The sequence below is a fragment of the Hippocampus guttulatus genome, chromosome 2 (assembly GCF_054856545.1).
Source record: "Hippocampus guttulatus isolate MCC_2025c chromosome 2, RoL_Hgut_1.0, whole genome shotgun sequence".
In the NCBI taxonomy this organism is placed as follows: Eukaryota; Metazoa; Chordata; class Actinopteri; order Syngnathiformes; family Syngnathidae; genus Hippocampus; species Hippocampus guttulatus.
Window position 1 is genome coordinate 27978968 of NC_141262.1, and position 13772 is coordinate 27992739.

General features: G+C 42.7%; 1 protein-coding gene across 1 annotated transcript; it reads left to right on the forward strand.

The window, feature by feature from the left end:
- The first annotated feature begins 7183 nt into the window (after positions 1-7183).
- LOC147209381 (FERM domain-containing protein 7) lies at positions 7184-13694 on the forward strand. The gene is made up of 12 exons (XM_086105246.1): positions 7184-7301; positions 9009-9113; positions 9184-9226; positions 9381-9459; positions 9530-9627; positions 9712-9826; positions 10602-10749; positions 10817-10912; positions 11009-11175; positions 11342-11407; positions 12704-12779; positions 12885-13694. The coding sequence occupies exons 1-12, from the start codon at positions 7191-7193 to the stop codon at positions 13692-13694; spliced, it is 1914 nt and encodes a 637-aa protein (XP_085961372.1). The 5' UTR covers positions 7184-7190.
- The last annotated feature ends 78 nt before the right edge of the window (positions 13695-13772 follow it).

A 13772-nucleotide genomic window follows, 5' to 3' on the forward strand; every position in this document is an offset into this window, starting at 1 on the left:
GTCGTTTTTTTCCGATAAAAACACCTTACTGTACGTGGTCGTTTTTTTTCCGCTAAAAACACCTTACTATACATGGTCTTTTTTTTTTTTTTGTTAAAACAAAAAAGTGTAAGGCGTTTTTAGCCGAAAAAAACGACCATATACAGTAAGGCGTTTTTAGCCCAAAAAAACGACCATGTATCGAAAGGCGTTTTTAGCCGGAAAAAACGACCATGTATAGTAAGGCGTTATTAGCCGAAAAAAACGACCATGTATAGTAAGGCGTTTTTAGCCGAAAAAAACGACCATGTAGTAAGGCGTTTTTAGCCGAAAAAAAACGACCATGTAGTAAGGCGTTTTTAGCCCAAAAAAACGACCATGTATATATATAGTAAGGCGTTTTTAGCCGAAAAAAACGACCATGTATAGTAAGGCGTTTTTAACCGGAAAAAAAATGACCATGTATCGTAAGGCGTTTTTAGCCGAAAAAAAATTACCATGTATCGAAAGGCGTTTTTAGCCGAAAAAAACGACCATGTATAGTAAGGCGTTTTTAGCCCAAAAAAACGACCATGTATATATATAGTAAGGCGTTTTTAGCCCAAAAAAACGACCACGTATAGTAAGGCGTTTTTAGCCGAAAAAAAAAGACCATGTATCGTAAGGCGTTTTTAGCCGAAAAAAACGACCATGTATAGTAAGGCGTTTTAGCCGAAAAAATGACCATGTATAGTAAGGCGTTTTTAGCCGAAAAAAACGACCATGTATAGTAAGGCGTTTTTAGCCGAAAAAAACGACCATGTATCGAAAGGCGTTTTTAGCCGAAAAAAACGACCATGTATAGTAAGGTGTTTTTAGCCGAAAAAAACGACCATGTATAGTAAGGTGTTTTTAGCCGAAAAAAAAATATGACCATGTATAGTAAGGCGTTTTAGCCGAAAAAAACGACCACGCATAGTAAGGCGTTTTTAGCCGAAAAAAACGACCATGTATAGTAAGGCGTTTTTAGCTCGAAAAAAAAAAGACCATGTATAGTAAGGCCTTTTTAGCCGAAAAAAACGACGATGTATAGTAAGGCGTTTTTAGCCCAAAAAACGACCATGTATAGTAAGGTGTTTTTAGCCGAAAAAAACGACATAGTATATATAGTAAGGCGTTTTTAGCCCAAAAAAACGACATAGTATAGTAAGGCGTTTTTAGCCCGAATAAAACGACATAGTATAGTAAGGCGTTTTTAGCCCGAAAATAACGACATAGTATCGTAAGGCGTTTTTACCCCCAAAAAAACGACATAGTAAGGCGTTTTTACCCCGAAAAAAACCACATAGTATAGTAAGGCGTTTTTAGGCCGAAAGAAACGACATAGTATAGTAAGGCGTTTTTACCCTGAAAAAAACGACATAGTATAGTAAGGCGTTTTTAGCCCGAAAAAAACGACATAGTATTGCAAGGCGTTTTTAGCAAATAAAACCCGACATAGTAGTAAGGCGTTTTTAGCCGAAAAAAACCACCATGTAAAGTAAGGCGTTTTTAGCCCAAAAAAAAAAGACCATGTATAGTAAGGCGTTTTTAGCCGAAAAAAAAAGCCCATGTATAGTAAGGCATTTTTAGCTGAAAAAAATGACCATGTATAGTAAGGCGTTTTTAGCCGAAAAAAAATGACCATGTATAGGAAGGCGTTTTTAGCCGGAAAAAAATGACCATATATAGTAAGGCGTTTTTAGCCGAAAAAAACGGCATACTATACATGGTCGTTTTTTTCGGCTAAAAACGCCTTACTATACATGGTCGTTTTTTTCGGCCAAAAATGCCTTACTATATACATGGTCGTTCTTTTTCGGCCAAAAATGCCTTATTATACATGGTCGTTTTTTTCGGCTAAAAACGACTTACTATACATGGTCATTTTATTCGGCTAAAAACGCCTTACTATACATGGTCGTTTTTTTTCGGCTAAAAACGCCTTAATATACATGGCTGTTTTTTTGGGCCAAAAACGCCTTACTATACATGGTCATTTTTTTCGGCCAAAAATGCCTTACTATACATGGTCGTTCTTTTTCGTCCAAAAACGCCTTTTTATACATGGTCGTTTTTTTCAGCTAAAAACGCCTTTATATACATGGCTGTTTTTTTCGGCAAAAAACGCCTTACTATACATGGTTGTTTTTTTCGGCTAAAAACGCCTTGCTATAGATGGTCGTTTTTTTCGGCCAAAAACACCTTACTATACATCGCCGTTTTTATATGGCTAAAAACACCTTACGATACATGGTCGTTTTTTTTTCAGCTAAAAACGCCTTTATATACATGGCTGTTTTTTTCGGCCAAAAACGCCTTACTATATATGGTCGTTTTTTTCGGCTAAAAACGCCTTGCTATAGATGTTTTTTTTTCTGCCAAAAACGCCTTACTATACATCGCCGTTTTTATATGGCTAAAAACGCCTTACTATACATGGTCGTTTTTTTCGGCTAAAAACGACTTACTATACACGGTCATTTTTTTTCGGCTAAAAACGCTTTACTATACATGGTCGTTTTTTTCGGCTAAAACGCCTTCCTATACATGGTCGCTTTTTGGGGCTAAAAATGCCTTACTATACATGGTCGTTTTTTTCGGCTAAAAACGCCTTAATATACATGGCTGTTTTTTTCGGCTAAAAACGCCTTACTATACATGGTCGTTTTTTTCGGCTAAAAAGGCCTTACTATACATGGTCGTTTTTTGGGGCTAAAAATGCCTTACTCTATGTGGTCGTTTTTTGGGGCTAAAAACGACTTACTATATGTGGTCATTTTTTTTCGGCTAAAAACGCCTTACTATACATGGTCGTTTTTTTCCAGCTAAAAACGCCTTACTATACATGGTCGTTTTTTTGGGCTAAAAACGCCTTACTATACATGATCGTTTTTTTCGGCTAAAAACGCCTTACATGGTCATTTCTTTTTGGGCTAAAAACGACTTACTATACATGGTCATTTTTTTCGGCTAAAAACGCCTTACTATACATGGTCGTTTTTTTCCAGCTAAAAACGTCTTACTATACATGGTCGTTTTTTTGGGCTAAAAACGCCTAACTATACATGGCCTTTTTTTTCCGCTAAAAACGCCTCACTATACATGGTCGTTTTTTTCGGCTAAAAACTTCTTACTACACATGGTCGTTTTTTTCACGGATAAAAACATCTTACTATACAAGGTCGTTTTTTTTTCGGCTAAAAACGCCTTACTATACATGGTCGTTTTTTTGGGCTAAAAACACCTTACTATACATGGCCTTTTTTTCAGCTAAAAACGCCTTACTATACATGATCGTTTTTTTGGGCTAAAAACGCCTTACTATACATGGTCGTTTTTTTCTCTGCTAAAAACGCCTTACTATACATCGTCGCTTTTATTCGGCTCAAAATACCTTACTATACATGGTCGGTTTTTTCGGCTTAAAATGCCTTACTATACATGGTCGTTTTTTTCTCGGCTAAAAACACCTTACTATACATCGTGGCTTTTATTCGGCTCAAATTACCTTACTATACATGGTTGTTTTTTTTTTCGGCTAAAAACGCCTCACTATACATGATCGTTTTTTTGGGCTAAAAACGCCTTACTATACATGGTCGTTTTTTTCTCGGATAAAAACACCTTACTATACATGGTCGTTTTTTTTCGGCTAAAAACGCCTTTCTATCCATGGTCTTTTTTTCTTCTAAAAACGCATTACTAGTATACAGGGTCGTTTTGTTTTTTTTTGCTAAAAACGCCTTTCTATACATGGTCGTTTTTTCCGGCTAAAAGCGCCTTCCTATACATGGTCGTTTTTTACGGCTAAAAACGCCTTACTATATACATGGTCTTTTTTTCGTCTAAGAACGCATTACTATACAGGGTCGTTTTTATTGGCTAAAAACGCCTTACTATACATGGTCATTTTTTTCAGCTAAAAATGCCTTATTATACATGGGCTTTTTTTTCGGCCAAAAATGCCTTACTGTACATGGTCGTTTTTTTTTCGGCCAAAAATGCCTTACTGTACATGGTCGTTTTTTTCCGCTAAAAACGCCTGACTATACATGGTCGTTTTTTGGGGCTAAAAATGCCTTGCAATACATGGTCGTTTTTTTGAGGCTAAAAATGCCTGACTATACATGGTCTTTTTTTTCGGCCAAAAACGCCTTACTATACATGGTCTTTTTTTACGGCTAAAAACGCCTTACTATACATGGTCTTTTTTTCGTCTAAGAACGCATTACTATACATGGTCGTTTTTTTTCGGCTAAAAACACCTTAGTATACATGGTGGTTTTTTTCTCGGCTAAAATCACCTTACTACACATGGTCGGGGTTTTTTTCGGCTAAAAACGCCTTACTACACACGGTCGTTTTTTTGGGCTAAAAACGCCTTCCTATACATGGTCGTTTTTTTTCGGCTAAAAACACCTTACTATACATGGTCGTTTTTTTCTCGGTTAAAATCACCTTACTACACATGGTCGGGGTTTTTTTCGGCTAAAAACACCTTACTACACATGGTCGTTTTTTTGGGCTAAAAACGCCTTCCTATACATGGTTGTTTTTTTCGGCTAAAAACCCCTTACTAGGGGCGGCCCAGTAGTCCAGTGGTTAGCACGTCGACTTCACAGTGCAGAGGTACCGGGTTCATTTCCAGCTCCGGCCTCCCTGTGTGGAGTTTGCATGTTCTCCCCGGGCCTGCGTGGGTTTTCTCCGGGTACTCCGGTTTCCTCCCACATTCCAAAAACATGCGTGGCAGGCTGATTGAACACTCTAAATTGTCCCTAGGTGTGAGTGTGGGTGTGCATGGTTGTTTGTCTCTGTGTGCCCTGCGATTGGCTGGCAACCAATTCGGGGTGTCCCCCGCCGACTGGCCGACGACAGCTGGGATAGGCTCCAGCTCCCCCCGCGACCCTAGTGAGGATAAAGCGGTTCGGAAGATGAATGAATGAATGAACCCCTTACTATACATGATCGGTTTTTTGGGCTAAAAACGCCTTACTATACATGGTCGTTTTTTTCGGCTAAAACTGCCTTACTCTACGTGGTCATTTTTTTGGGCTAAAAACGACTTACTATACATGGTCGTTTTTTTCGGCTAAAAACGCCTTACTATACATGGTCGTTTTTTTTTTCAGCTAAAAACGCCTTACTATACATGATCTTTTTTTGGGCTAAAAACGCCTTACTATACATGGTCGTTTTTTGGGGCTAAAATCGCCTTACTATACATGGTCGTTGTTTTCGTCTAAAAACGCCTTATATCCATGGTCGGGTTTTTTTCGGCTAAAAACGCCTCACTATGCATGATCATTTTTTTGGGCTAAAAACGCCCTACTATACATGGTCGTTTTTTTTCGTCTAAAAACGCCTTACTACATATGGTTGTTTTTTTTCGGCTAAAAACGCCTTTCTATCCATGGTTGTTTTTTTCGTCGAAAAACTCCTTACTATACATGGTCTTTTTTTTTGTCTAAAAACGCATTACTATACAGCATAGGTGTCAAACTCAGGTCCTGGAGGGCCGCTGCCCTGCATGTTTTCCAACTCTCCCTGTTGCAACACACCTGATACAAATAATCAAATCATCAGCAAGCTCTGCACAAGCCTGACATTGAAACTGTTCATTTGAATCAGGTGTGTTGCAATAGGGAGACTTGGAAAACATGCAGGCCAGCGGCCCTCCAGGACCTAAGTTTGACACCTATGCTATACAGGGTCGTTTTTTTTTTTTTTTTGCTAAAAACGCCTTACTATACATGGTCGTTTTTTTGGGCTAAAAGCGCCTTAATATACGTGGTCGTTTTTTTCGGCTAAAAACACCTTAGATCTTTGTAACACCTCAATTCAAAAACAAAATCTGACATTGAAAAAAACATCGTTTTGTATTTGTAAGACGGAATATGAAAAAAAAACTGAATTTAATTTTCAATGAGGATCAAATACAGTTTCAAAGAAAAAAAGACTATCGTTTCAAATTCAGATTGTACAATTCAGATTCAGTTTCTCAATATGATTCTGAGTAAAATATACAAATCCATCCATTATCCGAGCCACTGTCCTTCAATTCACGTAATTCAAATTCCGTATAAATTATTTAAAAGTTATTCACGTTTAGTTTTTGATGGCTAATATTCCGCCCCACAGCGTCACACCTAGTTTAGTTTTGGTTGTAAAGTGTCCTTGAGTGTCTTGAAAGACGCTTATATATGAAATGTATTATTATTATTATTATTATAAGAAATTTCAGGGGTTATTTTTACTGACCATTCATTGTTCATGACATGTACAAATGTTTGTTTTCCTAACACACTGTCCATTCTTGTTTTCTTACAGTTCTTACAGCCGCTGTGAGACCTAACAGCCTAACATCTTGGGCCTCAGACCAGGAAATTGAATTCACAATCAAAAGATGGCTACATCTGGCTCCTGATCGGGGTGGTGACAGGAAGGAGAGCATGAGAAGAAAAGAGGACATGGAGAGCGCAACAATTTGATGGACAGAAAAATACCGTTCAAGAGTAAGCTGCATCCCAATTTGGACTTTGTGTTCACTGTTAAATAAAGAAAAGTGCATTTTTATGTATGTGGAGTTATATGTGAGGTTCACAAATTATGACAATAAACATATTTTTATGACAGTCGTAATTGAGACTTTTTTTTATTGTGGGTCAAATATGGCTCATGAAAGATGTGGCTTAGTTGAGGTTGAATTCAGGCTGATATCAGGAACCTGTTCTGGCCCAACGTCGGGCCGGAGTAGGGCCAGATATGGTTTTACAATGCGGCTCAGATCTGGGCCGAATGCGGCCCACATCATGGATGCCGGACGTGGGCCACTGCAGGACCATCATTCATTGAGGTATGTGGGCCGAGTGTACGTGCCGTGTCTGCCCCAGAGCTGGGCCAGACCAATTTTGCTGACTGGGAAGTACACGCTGGAGGCGACAGAATGCTTTTTGCACTACGAGCCTACTTTACTCAAAGACAGGTCACTGCTGTCAAAGCGTCCATCCACCGTGAAATGTCTTTTTTTCCAACATTACACTCACACGCACGCACTCTCCACTCTTTGTGTGCGTGTGTGTGTGTGTGTGTGTGTGTGCGCGTGCATGTCCGTGTTTTGAGAGAAAACACGCCATAACTCACCATCACAGACCTCGTTTATTTCTTTCTCCCCGGAATCCTTGTGGCACGAGATGGACGAGCGGCCGACGCACACACTGACACGCCGCAAAGTGTGCAAGGAGACTCCGTTTCGACTGCGCGTGGTTTTCCTAGATGACAGTGAACGCACTTTTGAGGTAGAGGTGAGTTGGTTCTGTCATGTTGAAACACAGGTGAGAGTCTCGTAGCTGTACTGTACTCGAGGGGGCATGTCACAACAGCTGCAGCGCTTTCGGAACATTGAACATAAAATAATACATTCGCACAACGATATGTTGTATTTCTATGTCATGCTACAGATGCGGTTGCCTTTTAATCCGACTGACTAAAGTTGACTAAACCTCTTTTAAGTTTGATTAGAAACAATTTTCAATGTCTTGTTAAGAAAATACTACAGTTGTACGTGCAGTACAACTTTTTTCCTCTCGTCTGGATTAAATATGAGTTTTAATGCCTTACTATACATCATTCCTCGTGTTGTTTTTTTTGTGTGTGACTGTACGTCACGTCTAAAAAACGGCCAATACATCCAGCTGATTTCTTTAGGTTGACTAAACATTCAATTAAAACAAATGCCTTAGTATACTTTATATTTTTTGTCTTGACTATACGGTATAGTCTTGTTTTTTTAATGCTTTAGTGAGGTGTTTTAGTTATACAATTGTAATTTGAGGGGTTCGTTGTTTTCGAACGGATGGCTCTACTTTTGGAAACCACAAAAGGAGAGATGGATTCCAGCATTGTTCAAAGGACGTCTGCACCACAGTACGATTGCGAACACACTCTTCTCCGCAACTAAATCACTTCCTGCTTTCCCTTACTTCAATAGCCAATCAGAAGCTAAATTACACAATTACAGTACTCCCTCGTTCATCGCGGTGAATGGGGACCAAAACCACCCGCGATAAACGAAAATCCGCGAAGTAGCGAACAATTAACATATATTTTTTTAAAATGCCCCACGTGGGCCTTTGCACATGAGCAAAGCACGCTTGCGCACACACACACACGCACACACACAGGCCAGCGATCCCACCAAGTGCAGTAGACGTGTTTATGATTAGTCAATTAAGGTTGTGTAGACAATTGAGGATGGAGAGACCTGCTTTTGTTCTTATAACTGTGTGTCTCTCTCTCTCTCTCTCTCTCACACTCAACCCCCATAAACACGCATCAGACGTGTTTATGATGAGCCAATTAAGACAATTAAGGATGAAAGAGACCTGCTTTTGTTCTTATAAACCTCCTCTCTCCGTCTCTCTCTTTCTCTCAGCAACACACAGTATACACTCACCTGGACCCGTGGACCTTCCGGAGTGCGCACACACTAGCACGCATAGTAAACAACACTTAGACACTGATTTTTGCTGACTCCAAAATATATTCATTCATTCATTCATCTTCCAATGCGCTTTATCCTCACTAGGGTCGAAAAAATCCGCGATGCACTGAAGCCGCGATAAACGAACTGCGAAATAGCGAGGGATCACTGTACTGTATACATACTTTTTTTTAGTCTGACCATCAGATTTTACTATTTGTTTTTTAAATTAATCTTAACGTTACACCATGCCTTTTTTTGCACTTCCGATTCTACATCCTGTCATTTATTTAGTCGGAACATCAATCCAGTCTATTTTTTTAGTCGAACTTTCCATCGTGTCCTTTTTCGAGCCTGGCTGCACAGTCATCTTTTAGGTCGTTCTGTCTTCTTTTTTTTTGTCCGACGATATGCCTTAACATCTTCTCCTTTGCCTATCCAAGGCAAATATTTCCAATGCACATCCGCACAGGTGAGCCAACAAAAATGATGGCAACTCTATAACACTTGCCATGTGTTTCCATGCTAGCAAAACGTTTTGGGCGGCGACTTCTTCAACAAAGTGTGCGGCCACCTGAAGCTGCTGGAGAAAGAATACTTCGGCCTGGAGTACCGACATCACAGCGGCAACTACGTGAGCCTCATCAGGTGACGCACAACACGCGGGGATCGTGGAATTGGACTGATTTGGCTTTGTTTGCCAGGTGTGGCTCGAGCTGCTCAAGCCACTCGCAAAGCAGATTAAATGTAAGTGTTTCTTTTCAACAAGAACTAAAAAAAAAAAAAAGAATCGGCACAGCAATTAAAAGACATTTGAGAGAGAGAGAGCCCATCAAAGCAAGCCCAGTGGGATTTTCCTTCTCTCGCTCTCTCGCTTTTTCCCCCTTTTTTTTTCTTTTAGACCCCAGCGATCTGTTCTTCAGGTTCATGGTTAAATTCTTCCCGCCGGACCCCGGACAACTAAAGAGGAGCCTCACTCGGTACGGCGCCATTTCTTGACACACGTATGTGCCCCTCCGTCATGGATGACGTCATTTGGTTTGCGTGCAGATACCTTTTCGCATTGCAGGTCAAACAGGACCTGTCCAACGGCAGTTTGACCTGTAACGACAACAGCGCCGCCCTGCTGGTCTCTCACATTCTGCAGTGTAAGTACCAGACAGAACATTCGAGTGACTGGAGGACAATGTCGTTTTATACACGTCATCGAAGCATCCAATATAAACTGACAGCAGAACTTGGCGACTACGATGAGGAGCTGGACTATCAACACCTGGAGTTGAAGCACTACGTCCCCAACCAGGAGTACCTGGACCACAAGATCCTCCGCTTCCACAAGAAACACAGGTAGAGTGAAATCTGCCCAAAAAAAGAGTAAGGCATTGAAAAGCCATGCTACTGAAAAAGTTGTAATTTCCTTGAGATGCCACAGGATGGCGATAAAGCTCGATTTTTGAACTAAATGAAAATTCTCAACTCAATATAGTTCCGATACCAAGATGTCACAAAGATGGCGGGAAAACCCACCACTGTTGTTGTCTAATGGAAATCTACTTAGCTCAAGAGCTTTCTTGATGCCACAAATTGTAACTACCGGTAAGCATTATTTTGTTGAAATAAAACTCACTTCAACATTGTTTATCGACACAAAGCTGCCACAATATTATTACTATTTTTGCCGAAAACTCCAACACACTGAAACAGAGTTCCTTGACACTAAGACGCCACAAGATGGTGGCAGCAGGAGTTCCACACAGTTCAACAGTTTCTTGATTCCAAGCTAACACAAAATAATAGCAAAGTTCCGTTGGTGTCAACATAATTCCTTGACACAAAATGGCAACAAAGCACGATTTTTGTCTATTGTTTTTAAATTCACTTCAACATAATTTCTGGACAAGAGACTGCAAGAGGGTGCCAAAGCTCTATTTTTATCTCAATTAATTCTTCAACTCACTTCCACATAATTCCTTGATACCAGGATGCCACAAGATGGCGGAGAGCACTGGTTTTGCCCCCCCATCCCCCCACCCCCACAAAAAAAACCCCTAAACTCATTTCAACATAGCTCTTTGACATCAAGATGCCGGCATAGCACTTTTTTTTTCACTCTTCTCCACAGAGGTTTGTCTGCGGCCGAGTCGGATGTCCACCTGCTGGAGCTGGCCAGGAAGCTGGACATGTACGGCATCCGGCCGCAGTCGGCCAGCGACGGCGAGGGCACACGCATCAATCTGGCCGTCACGCACTCGGGCGTGCTGGTCTTTCAGGTACGCGGCCGCCATCAGCTCACGAGGACTCTGCGCCACGAGACTCAGACTCTGGATGCTCGCTCAGGGAAACACCAAGATCAACACCTTCAGCTGGGCCAAGATTCGCAAACTGAGCTTCAAGCGCAAACATTTCCTCATCAAGCTGCATGCCACCGTTGGGGTCCGAGTCCACTTCTTCGACACTGTTTTTTGTTTGGGGGGGGCGGGGTGAGAGGTGGGGACCACGCTAACTTGGTGCATTTCAACTGCATTTCAGCCATCCCGCAAGGACACGCTGGAGTTCTGCATGGCCACTCGTGACGTGTGCAAGGCCTTCTGGAAAACCTGCGTGGAGTACCACGCCTTCTTCCGGCTGGCCGAGGAGCCCAAGGCGGTGCACAAGACCACGCTGCTGTCCACCAAAGGCTCCGGTTTTCGCTACTGGTGCCAACTTTCTTCCTGCAAAATAATCACAACTCTTCACTTTTTGCACGTTTGTTCTTGACAGCCCCCCCCCCCCCCCCCCAAAAAAAACGGAAGCCTGTGAATACTTTGCGGATGCGCCGTGTATCCTCTGATGCTGACGTTTGGTCTTTTCGAATGTGGACAGCGGGCGCACGCAGAGGCAGCTGCTGGAATGTTTGGGATCGAGCGAGAAGCCTTCACACGTTAACAGGTGGCCTTAATGAAATCCAATATGGCAATGACGCAGCAGCCTTACCGTACATCATAGGTGTCAAAGTCGGGTCCTGAGGAGCCGCTGCCCTGCATGTTTTCCAAGTCTCCCTGTTGCAACACACCTGATTCAAATGATCAGATCATCGGCAAGCTCTGCAGAAGCCTGACATTGGAAATGGACATTGGAAAACATGCAGGGCAGCGGCCCTCCAGGACTTGAGTTTGACACCTATGCCGTACATGATATTTTTTTTTCTGTACACCACGTCCATTTTAAGTCCACTGAGCTGAACCGAGCCATGCAAACCTGAAGGACCCGTGCAGTCACAATGAATGATTTCATTCTTTCGAATCAATTTGAAAATGACGTCAGCATGAGAGCTGAAAAGTTCATCAAATTCAAATCAATGCAATCCGATGGAATGCAATTTTCAAATCGAAGGACGGCAATTTGAAAAAATGTGCTTCATTTTGTTCTGTCAATTGGAATTATTATTTTAGATGTTTTTGTATATTTTGTTCATTGAATTGGAGGCCGTCTGAATAAGTTAAGCGCAATCCATATCATCGTTTCATTTATGGTAGTTGGGGCCTGGAAGGGATTGATGGCACTTCCGTATACAGTAATCCCTCGTTTATCGCGGTTAATGGGGGATCAAAACCACCCGCGATAAACGAAAATCCGCGCAGTAGCGGCCAATAAACATATACAGGTTAATTTTTTTTCTTAAGTCCGCAAACGGTCACAAACAACAACAAATCAGAGCAACATATACAGTACTGTACTCCATGTATATGGAATTTTTATTTATTTTTTTATGAATATGTTTGAAAAAATCCGCGATGCACTGAAGCCACGATTAACGAACCGCGAAATAGCGAGGGATCACTGTACTTCATTGGGCAAAGAAGATTTTAGGCGCAAGAGTTTCAAGTTCCAAGCGTGGTCACAATATGCATTCAACTCAATTACAGTCGTATTTTTGGGGCCTAACACGGTAATTTAGGATGGGGAAACTTTAAAAAGGAATGACTGCCATTTATGGCAACAATGTGAGCGCAACAAAGTAAGGAAGTTGTTTTTATTTTAGCTGTGGTTCAAAAAAAAGGAACGACCATTTTGTCAGCTTTTATTTCTTCGCTGTCAACTGTAAGGAAAGCCAATTTTGACAACAGCAAAACTTGAATTCCCCAACTGAAATTGTTGTCGATGTTTGTTGTGTTGAAATTCAATCCACCCAACTTTTTTTTTTTTTGTGTAGTATTCTTAATATGTGTCTCCATCTCGATCCAGCACTACCCGCCAGGCAGGCTACGACTCGCGGCAGTGCCGATCTTCTCCCGATCTCCTCAGTGACGTTGCCAAACAAGTACGCACGCGAAAGTAGAGTTAAAAACAAAAAAAGATCATCTGTGCAATATGTTCAATCATTTTTATACGCGTGTTTGTTTGTGTGACATACTCCCCCGGCCAGTACGAGGACGCCTTCTCCCGCTCCACTTGTGCCTCGGAGCACAAGCAGCCGTACGCTGGCCCGAGGTGTCGTAGCCTGGCCCGGGTCACGCCCCTCCTGCCGCAGGTGCGACCGGCGTCCGCGACGAGGGAGCGATCGCCCAGGCCGGCCGGTACCTACGGCAACCGCTTGCGCCGCCGGCCCGTCCCACACCCGGATGCGACGCAGCAGCTGGTTCTCCTCTACCCCAACAGTCCCGCCTACCAGTACCACCCGGTGCTTCCGACATTCCCGCGCCCGTATTTCTCAGACTGTGCGGCCTCACTGGAGTGCTTGCCACCGCCGAAACGGAGGTGGGACGGGCGACCGCGGCCGTCTTTGTACCCGCTGGGTTGGGGCGGGCAAGCCGGGGCCTACCGTGAGGGAAGCTACGGGGCGGGGTTAATTGGCCGGACAGAGGCGGGGCATTACAGTGACGACTGCAACTTCCTCCCGGGGCTCCCTCGCCAACCGGAAGTCAAGTTTCACCTCCCCGCGTCCGAATTCCGCCCCCTTGGCTACTATCCCCACCTGACGCGCCCAACCAGGCCAACCTACCTCCCGCTCAACGCCTCCCCGCTACCCGAACGGGCCGTGGGGAGCCAAAGCGAGTCCGAGCCCGAAGTTTTCTATCCATATTACTGCCCGCCGCCTCCACTCGGAAGTCGGCTGCGGCCCGGCGGAGCGGCCCGCATGAGGTTCTCCTCCGGGAGCCTCCAGCTGGATGAGGAGGATGAAGAGGTGGTGGTGAACAAAAAAGAGACCAAAGGCGTGACCAAGGTCACCCTGTAGAATAAGACACATTAAGAGTTAAAAAAAAACAAACACTTTTTTTTTCTTCCTTAGAGGGGAAACGTTTGTAAATAAATA